The sequence below is a fragment of the Stegastes partitus genome, unplaced genomic scaffold, assembly GCF_000690725.1.
Source record: "Stegastes partitus isolate 25-593 unplaced genomic scaffold, Stegastes_partitus-1.0.2 Scaffold192, whole genome shotgun sequence".
Lineage (NCBI taxonomy): Eukaryota > Metazoa > Chordata > Actinopteri > Pomacentridae > Stegastes > Stegastes partitus.
In genome coordinates this window covers 30,625-43,661 of record NW_007577923.1, presented here as the reverse complement: position 1 = coordinate 43,661, position 13,037 = coordinate 30,625, and the positions used below count along the sequence as shown (strand labels likewise).

Here is a 13,037-nt window from a genome sequence, read left to right as displayed (position 1 = left end):
AGATTGACTCAGTTCAGTCACACCACCTCAGGCAGCAGGCAACTTTTCTAACGTCTCATTGGAAGAGGCTGAGATGAAGACATCTGTGCTCTACCATCAACATTATTGGTCTGATCTATTCGGACAAAAAGAACTGGTGCAGCTGATGAAGAGACAGCACTGAAAGAGACAGCAACGTCCAACAGAGGAAAGCTGAGTGCTGTGCTGGAGAGAAATCTAAAGCACTTCTTGTATCGTGGACATGTTACAGATGGAAAACAAATGCATGAACAAGCATGAGAAGAGCAAGAGAACAAGAGCTCCTATTCAGGGATTCTCCATGAGTAAATAAAAGCAAGGATGGATTATTGGAAGATGTACTTCATGCACCACGTATCATGTTTTTGTTGTAACTAATCAAATGTATGTGTCTTTTGTGTAACTTTGAAGTCCGTTTCTGTGTGTAGTGAACAACACAACCTGGAAAAAACAACCAGAGACGAGTCTAAACGCAGCAGAATTCAGAAAAATACTGAATAAAAAAAAAGTAAGGCAGAATGGAAGTAAGACGAATGACTCGGAGAAGAAACAAAACAAAACAAAAAAAGAAAACACAGTCCTATTTAGAGAACACCTTCTATATTACCTGGTGACCTGATTAACCAGACGTGTTTGGAGTAGCAAATCCCTGTCTGGCAGCAGGCTGTCACAGATGAGGTTCTGATTGGACCGCACCGCCACACCATGGCACACACACAGAGAGCACAGCATCTCCAGCACCTGGAACGCAACCTGTCAGCACTTCAGGCAGCAATAGCTCAATAAACAAATGGAAATGATGCCCCTGCAATAGGACACAGCTCGTAAAGCGCTATTATGGCTGTTAACAGCTGCAATACTTGTCTCTATGTTCTTAAAACATGTTGGAACTGCATAAGCTCAAGGGCGCATTTAGAGTCTTTTTCACTGTGAGAATAACAGATGTGTTTTTTATTACAAATCTAAATTCAAATGAGCTACTGCAGCCTGTAAATACTTAACAATAATTACAATAACTAGTCATTTTGCTCTGATCATTAATAAAGCATGCTTACTTGTCAGCACTACGCACACAATCCTTTCACACGCTACCTTGTGGTTGCATCCATGCTTGTCTAGAAATGAGATGATAGACTGAATGTGTCCTTCTTTGATGACATTGAGCGCTTCGGGACTTTCCACTAGGACACAGTGCAGCACCTCCAAGACTCCTGTAAATGCAATGACACCCTGTATTTAACCTCTATAGTGCTGTATTTTTATGTAATGCTGAGGCAACTAAATGTCAAATATGATAATGTAATATTTCTCCACAAAATCGGTCACATAAAACAACTGAAATGTATTTTAAATATATCATATTGTTAATGTATTTTGAATGCAGCTTAAAAACGGGATTTAGAAATGAAACCGCTAAATAATCGAACCTACCAGAAGAGGCCTCCAGCCGGTCCAGCCTGCTAATGAGCCAGTCGAGAGAACCTGAAAAATGTGCGCAGTTCACGCGGTTTCCCCGGATCAGAGCGGCTGAAGAGGGGAAAAAAAGGAAGGCAGCCTTGAACAAGATTTGCATTTGAATGTGTTATTAAGAGATCGGTAGATGTTAAAGAGGAAAAATGATTTGATATGTGTCAGAATATTACCATTGAGGCATCTATACTTGCAAGATGTGTTAATTCTCACCCAGGAGCTCGTAGAAACGGTTCAGGATGGTCTCCCACTCTTCTCCTGTGTCACTCTGAGCAGCTTCAGCAAAATGAGAAGGACTGCTGTATTGGTGAAGACGGTCGATACAGTCTAGGACCAGATCTATCACACCCTGAGAACAAAGGAAGGTAAACCTGTTGAACAGTGGAACAAATCACATGTAGGACCAATTCACTCATTAACAAGTTACATTTACCTCTTCTTGAAACATGTTCTGTCGATTCTTCAGCGCTGTCATGGTGTTCTGTTTAACTTCATGGCTTTGCCCCTCCAGTGGAGGCTGGAAGTAGTTTATTAGGTCCTTTAGACTGTATTTCACCATCTCCATTGGTAGGCTGACAGAGGGAAGGTTTCCTTCTTGATTGAAACAATCCAGTTGCCTGAAAAACATGAGATCTGTTTACCAGATTTTAAAATCTTCTTGTGTTGTAATGATACTGGCTTTAAATGCTGACTAATATGATTGCCCAGGCAACACTATCCTCATCTGAATCAAGGGTCTATGGACACAGAGTGTACGATGTGTTATTCCTAAATTTGTGTTCTTAGTATCCTTGTGTTCTTCTGTTTTTCTGATTTACATTGTATATATAGTGTACATACCTTGCCTCTTTAACTTATTGTTGTGTTTTTCTTGCTTTTCTCCTGTCACTTTGCTGCTGTGACATTGCAAATTTTACCCTTGTGGGACTAATAAAGGATATTCTGTTCTATTCTATGTAAAGATTGTGAACCCCCTGTCAAATTTAAAGTTTTAGTCTATATAAATGATTTTTTTGTTTGTTTTTATAAAAATGAAAGTAAACGTTTAAGACAGTACCACAGTAACAAGTCATTTCATCTTCTAGATTACTCTCAATGCAGATTTCTCCTCAAAATTATGACACATCTACATCAATGCATAACAGAAGAATTTCCTTTAGTTATTCTGAACTGCACAGTATTGTGGTGTGTGTGTTCCACAAGGGCATGAACAATCAATGCTATAAACTCCCTCTGAGCATGACATTTAGCATTTCATTTAACCTCGGTTGCTTTTATGAAGGAAAACTACACTTTTCACTATGTTAGCGTGAGCATGTGTGTGTCAGTGTGTTGTCTTCAAATAACTGAAGGTCTTAATCCAGCATCGAGTACCTTATCAAGGGAGTGAAGAGGTGAGTAGCGCTCCGGATGAGTCTGGCAGTGTGAGATTCTTCCCTCTGAGAACGAGACAGCGTCAGTCCATCGTCCATGTGACCCTCGCTGTGCAAAATGGCCTGAAAACACATAGTTTAAAATAAATTCCAACGTAGTTCCTGTAGTAATGGACACATAAAACAAACCTTCTAATTCATCAACAGTGATGGTCTTATAATAGTAATATTGAATACATGGGCTTACCTTTCGTTGAGCTCCTCCTGTGCGACACTTGGCATCAGTGGCTTGGTAGGTTAGCCAGAGCCCAGAGTCCACATGTTGAACATAACAAATGGAGTCTCCATACTTGATCTCTGGGGTTCCCATGCCATCGCCATTACTCTTTGTGCCAGTGTCAAGCTTCTCCTATAAACAAAATCCCCTGTTAAGCATTATTCCGGGTATCACAAATGAAAAACGCTCCTCTATTATTAAACTTTTCTGATTATAAATTGAAAAACTGTCCTACACTAATACATTTTCAGAGTGTGACTTGATCACGTCGGCACTAAAAAATGCTCAGTGTATTTCCCACATCACTCCTGACCTTGGATGATCGGAAGCAGAAGGAGGTCGTGTTGATGTCAGCCCTGTCGCGATCAACCAGATGGAGGCCTCTGTCCTCTGTGAGACCCAGGTACCTCCCAGTAGTCACATGGCGCAGTCTAAACGGCTGGCCCCAGCATGTATGCCTACCACTCCAGCTAGAGAATATCAAGGGCATTGCGTTTTTTATTGTTGCATTTGTTTTCCTTTGAAGATAACCGAATCTGCTACTACCCTTAGTTTTTCCTCTTTGCTCTTCAAATGGCACATTTGGGGACACAAACCCATAATTTCATCCTGGGTCAATGATATCAAATATAGTTCCAGCAACTCTGCACAGGCTTTGTGGGCATAAACAGCAGAAACAGAAATTCTGGGCATTGTTCTCGGACGTGAGCAGGAGAGGTATGTGCAACACGACACTGACCCCTTAGAAACAATCAAATAATGTAGGCTAACTGTATTCTTACAGTATTAACTCTAAAACCATGGAGCATAGAGCTAAGTACTTTAAATGATCTAAAAAACAATACTACATATTTCCTGAAAGAGCAAGAGAGTGGATCATCATATCCCCTGTGCACTTACACAACACGCAGAATCTCCAGCCTCCAGAGAGAGCGGGCATGGCTGGAGACTGATCCAATCTCATAATGCATTATCCTAGATTAAGGAAACAGACATGGTCACAGAAGTAGAGGACATTTTTCTCGAGCTGACATGGAAGGAGACTGGGCTTTTCGACTGACCTTTGAAGCTCCTCTCCCTGCTCTGCGGAGGGAATAGTCAGACATGCGTCACTGTGGCTGTGGAGTAGCCGCAATGTTTCGCCCCCCTTCAGGTAACCTAGAATTAGCATACAACAAAAAAATAAATAAATAAAAACACTGTTCTGTAATGAAAGAGGCCTTTTAATGTGTGTTTGAAACAGGAAATAAAGGCTTTAGAAGTGCTATCTACCACTCATGTCCAAACAAGTAAAACAGCAGAGAAATAGCACAGAGGGTGTGTGTTACAATAACTTTATGTGCAGCTGCTACGCTGACGAACTGGCATCATTAAAATCTGTGTTTGAACATTTGTAACTTGATTTGACTCCATTGCCAGCATCATTTAGTAAAACAGGAGGACATCACACATAACTGTAATGCCTCTTTGGTTTTTACAGCATACATTTTCTATTATTATTCATAAACAGACCCCTTTACACTTTTATTTCATTAATCACACCCATATTGAACAAGTGAAGGCCTGTTTGTGACATTTCTATCACTTTATTAAACATTTTAAATGACACAAATGAAGTTCTTTATGTTTTATCCCATATTGCTTAATAGCTCATGGCATGTGGTGGAGTCCATCTGTTTAGAAATGGGGAAACCTTTGTATGTAAAGATCTGATAATCCACCACATGTCCAGAGAAACACCAAGTTATGCTGTCCAAGGAACTCTGAAGATTTCCACAATAAAAGTAGCACACATCATGGAAAGGATAGATAACCAATGCTAAAGCTGTGAAAGTTGCCAGGATGACAATGGCTGCAATACTCATAAAATGGTAGTCTGGAACCGCCTCATCCTAGAGTTTTCCATCCAGTCAGATTGAGTAAACTAAATGAGCACTCAGAGAGCACATAAGGCTGATGCCCTACCTCATGTCTTCAATAACAGCTGTCTGAATCTGCACCAAAAGGTTCTTTCTTTTCCTATGATCCAAAACTCCAGCATGTGTGATGCAATTCAGTTTTGGAGTTTTTGCTTAATCTTGCCAACAGACAAGCAGCACTGATTGCATACCTCAGCTCTCAGAGAAAAGAGCAAGAAAGGCCTTCATCAGGGAGGTGGTCCAGAACCTAACAGTAACTCTGAGTTTCAAAAGTCGTCTCCAAAGATGAGAGAATCTGTCAGAGCAATGACCATCTCAGTTTGTCAAGCGCCACTTCAAGGACGCTCAGAGCATGAGGAAGCAGAATCTGTGGTCTGGCACAAAACATTGGCTTGTTGGGCAGAATGCTAAGCACCATGTCAAGTGAACAGATACAGAGACCTCCTGAAGCGACACGAGACTTGGGCAATAGCTCACCTTTCAGCGTGACCATGACCTGAAGCATACAGCCAAGACAACATTGTAGTGACTTCAGAACAAGTCTCTGACTGGCCTTAAGTGGCTAAAATCTAATTTCGGACTTAAACCGCTCTAATGTCTGCGGAGAGACCTAAAGATGACAGTTCACAGACGCTTTCCATCCAATCTGATAGAGGCTGAGAGGATCCATCAGGAAGAATAAGGATAAAACTGCCCAGATCCAGATATGCACAGCTTGTAAGGACTTAACCAAGAAGACATGAAGCTGTGACAGCTACCAGAGGGACCTCTACAAACTAATATTATAATTAAGGAGCTGAATACTTTGGTATACTGGCAATTTCCGTTTTTGATTTGGAATAAATTTTCAAAACATGCTTTTATTTTGTCATTATGGCTGGAAAGAGGTGTCAAATCTGCAACGCAACAAACTGTGCAAAAAGTGAAGGGCTCTGAAAACTTCCTGAGACCTTAGTGTTTCTGAATACAACACAATCATTTAAGAAATTAATCATTTGTTTTTTAACATACTGAGAGAGAGCAAAAAGAAAAGAAACTTGCCTTGAGCAACTGCACCTCCGGAGCAGATGGGAGCAACACTCCAGAGAGTCTGCTGGAAGGCTGCATCAACAATCAGACTGTCACTCAAACTTTTGTTGTCAAATACAGCGCCAAAGGAGAGGTGCTGGGAAGAAACAGAACGGTAATAAGAAAAATGGGCTCATCAACAATAAATACAACTTCTGATTTTTCTACCACAATAGCTGTTATCACAAACTATTATGCTAAACAATTCATCAAGAGGCAGAGAGAATACAGAATGCCAAATACTGCATGAAATCAAAGAAAATGAAAGCAATGATATATAAATGGTAGTTTCTGATGGAAAAATGGTGCTAAAAGTTGGAGAAGAAACACGGCTTAAAAGGGTACACATTTAAGTTGCCGAATACAAATGTTTAATTAGTATTTCATCACTTCTTTAACTAGATTAGGGTGAAAAGGTGAAGTAGATTTCTTAGCAAACTTAACTGACTCACCAGATATCTCTCTGAAGACACACTGACCAGTATAAGGTCGTCTCCAACACGCACCTTCTCACCCTCTGACCTCTGCCTGGACGCTGGGTGGACCGTCCACCAACAAGCCTCGCCTGAGCCACACGCAAAATATATATGACGGAAAAGTGTGACAGTTTACTCACTGTTAATTATAAAGACAAAGACTCAGAATAAGCCTGTTTTGATTATAAAGACGTCTAACATCAAGCACCTGCTTTATCCTCCTGTAGTCCAACGTCAAAAGCCAGCTTGTCATTTGAAGACTGAGACGAAGACAAGCAGCTGAGATACTGTGAATGAACACAGATATGTATTTTAGTAAGCAAAATAAACAGATATTTTAGAAAAAGTTGGTTAGAAAAAATATAGACTGAAACCTTCTGACTTATCTCTTATATACAAAGGACCCACCATGCCACTGTACGAGTGTAGGAACAACACAGCCTGGCCATACAGCAGAGTGCGATGGTTGCCTCCAGCTCCCACCTGTAAGTCACCGTCAGTATGTGAAAACTCAAATGGGCATAAATAGAAACAAGGACAGATGAACAACATAGAAACATCATGAATTTAAGAGTTATAAAACATTAAAAGGGGGAGTTAATTCTGAAGAAAGATTGTTGAGATTTCTGTCTCATAGAATAGTGTGTATTAATCTTGCAAAATAAACTGCTATTGTATTCTGAAATTATGATAAATCATCTAGCACTGATCAAATAGAAAAAAAAATCATTTCACAAATATTAAGATGAGTGCAGTGCAGTGGTTAACACTGTCCCCTACTGTCAATCTACCGGTCAGTTAGGAGAATGTTCTCCCTGTGCCTGCTGGGATTTTCTCCAGGTGCTTCAGCTTTTCTGACAGGCCCACGATATACACGTTAATTTGCATCTAAATTAGATGTAGATGTGGGTGGCTGTCTGTTACTTTGAGTCACCTGTGTCATAGCTCGGGCAACCAGTAAAGGATGCACCCTACCTCGCACCCAACATCAGCTGGGATAACATCCAGCTCCCCTGTGACCCTCTACAGGATGCAGCGGGTATAGCTAATGGATGGATGGAATATTAAGATGCAGTGGGAGAGAAAAGAAGGCAACAGATTCTCACCTCCGCAGTCAGGTGCTCGCTGTGGGCCAACATCTCCTGCAGAGCTCGAACAGAGAGGCACTGAGCCAGGACAAAGCCACATACGGACAAGTCTGGGGGAACATTCTGGCAGAAAGAAAAAGACAATACACTAAATGTTTGAGTTAATCAAATATCTGTCTCCTTCCTTCATACAGAAGAGTGCAGTTAGAGAGCAAAGTCACAGCAAATGGGGAATTGGGCTGTCCAAACTGGGAGGAAAAGGGAGGAAATATGGCACATAACACAATAAATTACAGAAATGGTTTACATGCTGAATACTAATCAGTTTGGCTGAATGGAAACTATGGAGAAAGAAACTTCTGGATAATTTAGCATAACACAATTAGCTCAAATGCATTAATATTTATGTGGAGACAAACAGATGTCGACTTGTCTTACAACTTTTTGTGAGACACTAGTTTTGAATATTGTAGTCAGAATGTTCCGCTGCTGTACAGTGCATCCTGGGGTTAAACATACAGAATATACATTATTTTGTACGGGTAATATATTCCGAAACTTTTCAGGGACTTTGCATCATTCCAGTCATCGCTCCACTGAGGTGGAGCATTTTACCTTGCAGTTAGAGGTGGGCTCAAGTCTGCAAAGTCTGCTGCCAAATCCTTCAGCAGCAAGACAGAGCTTCACGTGTTCCTCCTGGGAGGTGAAGGTACTCTGCAAAACCACCTCATCTCCCTGAGAAAAAAAACACACACACACACACACATAAAGATGACAACAGTAACAAAGCAAAGTTGTCAAGTGTAAAAGGAAAAACACACAGTGTGAAACTCAGATGATTTGTTTGTGAAACTTCAGATGATTAGGATCAACTAAAGACTTTCATCGTGCCAAAAACAATTCCAGCACTCGGTGCTCCCCCTTAGAAATCCACTCGTTAATTATGAAAATGGCTCGGAAGCAGTTTTGGCCAAGGGACGATTTCAATCTTCACTGACTCTCATATTATATTAATGGATTTTTTTTTGGAGGAGTAAACATCTCAGGGCACAGTGACCCAACATACCAATTCAGTTCTATTTTGCTTTTTAAAAAAGAAACTATCTCAGGAATGTGTTTGAGTGCATCCAGTTGGCAAGACTTACACACCAGCAGCATTGTAACAGCATGTACAGTAGATCTCTGTCACTTTACATTTATCTTATCTCCATTTAAATACCACACGAACCACATCAAACGAATTCGGCTTCTCTGTCTATTTAAGGAACCGTAGAGAAGGACAACAGACGACAGGAGTCCAGCCTGGACCACGACACCTCTCTGTGCTCAGACTGCAAACCTCCATATTGGGAAGATCCCACACCGTCTGACCCCTAATTCACCCTTCTTTCCACTGCTCGTATCAGCAGCACTCTGCAATCAGTCAAACACACAGCCCAACACTGAGGCACTGTGGGGCATTCTGATTGCTACAGGACTCAGCTCTTCTTCAAGATACATTTGTCAGGTGAAAATTCACCATGACATAAAACTTCATCCGAATCTTAAAAGTCCTTGCAACTGGAAATTGTTCATTCACATCAGACGGGCTTTCATGTGTCTTGTTTTGAATTTGTGATGCTGGTGTATATTTCAATCGATTCATTTTTAGGCTTTTTTCACAGCCACAGCGTACCACTCTGCTTGGAACAAGGACCACTTCTGCTAACATCATAAAAAAAAATGAACACATTTTTATGAAATAAATCAGGCGGCGGTGCTGTTTTACAAATGCCATCAATTTAATCAGCGAGGCTATTACAGTATGTTTCTCCTGTCATCTGCTAACTAAATTGATCATGAGACAAGATTCGTCAGGATCTGGGTTTGGCCTCCCACCTTCGCTGAAAAATTTCCCCGGGGGGAAACCTTGTATTTGATGTAATTACGTCTGACAGGCATATCGTGGATCGATCTCGCCAAATGACTTTGCTCCAATCTGTGTATTGGGCTCGGTGGACTTGTGCATCCCGGCCCGTGTGAGTGTGTGTGTCTCATATCCACACCAGACACTCTGCCTGTGACGTGCCCTTATCAAAGGGCAAAGATTACAAGCTGTTGGAGGACAACTTGCAACTGAGGTACAAAGATAGCATCTTGCAATGACAATGAGAAAAGCCATTTGTGGCCTTTTTTTTTTTTTTTTTCCTGTCAGTGACTAAAGCAAGTGATGAAGATAACAAATCGTGCTCCTGGGAGCTGAACCCTAAAAGTTAAATTAACTGATATTTAATATATTTTTATATTATTTATACTTAGACGTGAATAAAACATTACCATTTTAATAAAAAAAGCCACCATTTGCCTTTTTTTTTTTTTTTTTCTCCTGTCAGTGACTAAAGCAAGTGATGAAGATAACAAATCGTGCTCCTGGGAGCTGAACCCTAAAAGTTAAATTAACTGATATTTAATATATTTTTATATTATTTATACTTAGACGTGAATAAAACATTACCATTTTAATAAAAAACCAGAGCAGAAAACTTTTAACTGACAGCCTTGGCCATGTGCTATAAAGTTTTGCATGAACTTACATAAACTATCTGCTTTAATCTTTTTTAAAGTTACTACAATAAGTCACGAACATGTAGGCAATATTAAAACTGAAGAAAGAAAATTCACACAGGAGAGTTTGTGAAGATGCAGCAACGATGGGATTTGGTATTTTAATAAGCTGCTACTGTCTGTATCCTGAGACAGCATCATAAAAATAAGGTTTTATATTTTTATTATTTTTTTTTTAAACCAAAAACAATTAAGGCTGTTTTAAAGAAGAAATGTGAGACTAACTGGCTCCTTTCCAAAGATGTGGGTTAGCATACTAACTTTTGACATCTCTTGGGCTAGTTAAGTTGTCCAAATATCACCAAATATTAAAAGTTGTATTTAGTTTGGAAAAGTGTGTGACTCACCGTTCGGAGAAAGTGGAATTCATCGTCGCCATCTCCGGTGTCAGCCATTATTTGAAGCCAACGGGCCTCGGCGCTGCTGGTGATAGTGGAGGAGGCAGACTGGAGGCAGCAGGAAGAAGAAGAAGGTGAACGGCCGTTAGCGGCGTGGGCGGAGCTTCACAGTCGGCCATGTTTTTTTTTTGTTGTTTTTTTTTTACTGTTTTTTTTTTTTTTTTTTGCGGAGCAGCGTCTCTCTGCGGCAGAACAGGCGGCATTTTTTGGACCGCAGGTGTAGGTGTCAGCTGCATTTCTAGGATCCTCATGTTTCGTGACAGCGCCCCCTATTGAGTAGGTTAACAAATGGAATAGTTCTATTCAGGGAGTGACATCTCCTGAAGCAAGGATTGTGTTTCTGACAACCAGAGTGAGGACTGAGTGTGAACCAAGTATGTTTTACTTGTTGAGCAAAGTTATCAACAGGTTGCCAAAGGGGGTGATTATTATTATTATTAGTAGTAGTAGTAGTAATAGTAGTAGTAGTACACTCTTAAAACTATAAGTACTTGGTCAGCAAGTATTATTTTGGGTGGAAAAAACCTTTAAAACCACAATTTGTGAGTTAGAAAGTAATATTTGGGTGAAATAAACCTTCAAAACTACTCTGACTGAAAGTATTGTTTGGATGGAGTAAACCTTTATAAGTGGTATTTTGGGTGGAATAAACCTTTAAATCATACGTTGCACAGTTCGGTAGCTGTGTGAAAAACAAGGGTCCAAGCTGAAAAAGTAAATAGAGAAAAGAAGAAAAATCCTAGACTGTATGTATACAAATGTATGCAGAAGAAAAAAATGTAATGCTGCATTTTCTTCAACCCAAAAGAGCTCACAGGACATTCACTGATAAAGATCACTGACTAATGTTTCCACAGTACTTTTTTCTGTCTCTATAAAAGAATACACTTAAATGTTTACCTTAGGAAAACTCTCTCCTAATTGTCTAGGAATTCTATAAAGACTTACCAAACTCTGCATTCTAAAACTAGACAGACAAAATGCAGATTTGATGAATATTCAACTGTGGAGTTTAACTTTGAAACGTGTCAGTGTCTCTCTATATGAGATAACATCAACATCTAATCATGTAGTAGTGATGCTGGCTGTGCTGTGACCACACACACCAAAGAATCCCATGTCTGATCTATCGCCATATGAAGCCTGACTGCTACAATGAGTTTAAGCAAATACAACAACTAATCATGTGGTCATATTTTAGAAGTCACACAGTAGTATGTTTAGTTTTGTTTTGCTTTTTCAAGGCTGATATCATTTATTAATCAGCCAACCACCAATATTTGGAAGTGATGTGTATGTGCAGCAAAAGGAAAATCAAAATTTTTAATTAATGCACAAATTTAACACAAAACTTCACTGAAATCCTCTTCCATTTAACATTTTACATCTGGTTTTTTTTTTTTTTTAAAAGAACGTTTCAACACTTATCCTTCAGCGTTGACGGGCAATTATTGGTGATGTATAGCTAATCAGATATGACTGTCGACAGGGCATTCCTAAAGACTGCAGAGTGATGACTACAGACAGAGTGGCGGCTGCACCAGAACTGCTTAAATATTGTATTTTCTGATATTTTTTAATACTTTAACAATCTGGTAACTGAATCGTTTTAAAATAATTTTGTTCTTGGTAGTTTTCTGTACAGGACTCAATACATTGTTTCTATTTTCATTTTTCTCATTCTTTTTTAATTTAAATAATTAGTGTTGGTTTGTCTACATGTCGATCTGTATATTTGTTAGTACATAGAGCTCACTTTTTGTTGTTTTTTGCTTGCTGTAACTAAAAGACTCTGGGTTCCACTAGAAATTTATTGTCTAAGCTTAATTAAGTGAAAACACGTACTCGCACACTGTCTTCATTCTCCATAATTACCACCGAGTACACAGTTCTCTCCAGGAAACAACTAGGAAACTATTAAATCCTGTTGGGTTTTTTTTGTTTTTTTTATAATAGCTAATTTAGCATTTGACCAAGCTGTAACCTCTAGCACATTTGCAGTGCTGTTGATTGTTATTTGTCACTAAAAAAATATTCCAAAATAATAGATTTCTGAGTTAAATAGAAATTAATAGAAAATTCATTATCTAGCAGCAGGACGTCTGATTTTAATTACCCCAACCATTTTTCTAAAAACACGCGGGTCAAAATTTTTTGCTTGACTAAAAGTTGAGTCTCTGGAAAACTACCTGATCAATTTCCATGAAGTTTGCTTTGAATATTTATGGTGTCAAGAGGACAAATGCTAATGGTTCTGGTGACCCCATCACAAAACGACCTGAGCTTTTGTCTAGTTAGCGCACCGCCAGGACAAAAGTCACACTTGCTCACAAAATGCAGCAAAAC

The 13,037-nt window shown here is 39.5% G+C and overlaps 1 protein-coding gene across 1 annotated transcript in view; it reads right to left on the bottom strand.

Annotated features, from left to right (window-relative positions):
• LOC103356321 (ryanodine receptor 2) overlaps positions 1 to 10,688 on the bottom strand; it is a 64,882-nt gene extending 54,194 nt beyond the window's left edge. Inside the window, exons 1-17 of the mRNA XM_008280426.1 lie at positions 10,641 to 10,688; positions 8,305 to 8,424; positions 7,708 to 7,812; positions 7,010 to 7,084; positions 6,810 to 6,888; positions 6,578 to 6,690; positions 6,099 to 6,222; positions 4,200 to 4,296; positions 4,039 to 4,113; positions 3,452 to 3,608; positions 3,109 to 3,270; positions 2,863 to 2,984; positions 1,922 to 2,105; positions 1,702 to 1,837; positions 1,450 to 1,545; positions 1,111 to 1,229; positions 626 to 771 (exon numbers count right to left, since the gene is read on the bottom strand). Coding sequence (XP_008278648.1) covers positions 626 to 771; positions 1,111 to 1,229; positions 1,450 to 1,545; positions 1,702 to 1,837; positions 1,922 to 2,105; positions 2,863 to 2,984; positions 3,109 to 3,270; positions 3,452 to 3,608; positions 4,039 to 4,113; positions 4,200 to 4,296; positions 6,099 to 6,222; positions 6,578 to 6,690; positions 6,810 to 6,888; positions 7,010 to 7,084; positions 7,708 to 7,812; positions 8,305 to 8,424; positions 10,641 to 10,688 — 1,958 coding nt within the window. The remainder of the gene's footprint in view (positions 1 to 625; positions 772 to 1,110; positions 1,230 to 1,449; positions 1,546 to 1,701; positions 1,838 to 1,921; positions 2,106 to 2,862; positions 2,985 to 3,108; positions 3,271 to 3,451; positions 3,609 to 4,038; positions 4,114 to 4,199; positions 4,297 to 6,098; positions 6,223 to 6,577; positions 6,691 to 6,809; positions 6,889 to 7,009; positions 7,085 to 7,707; positions 7,813 to 8,304; positions 8,425 to 10,640) is intronic.
• Between the last annotated feature and the right edge of the window lie 2,349 nt (positions 10,689 to 13,037).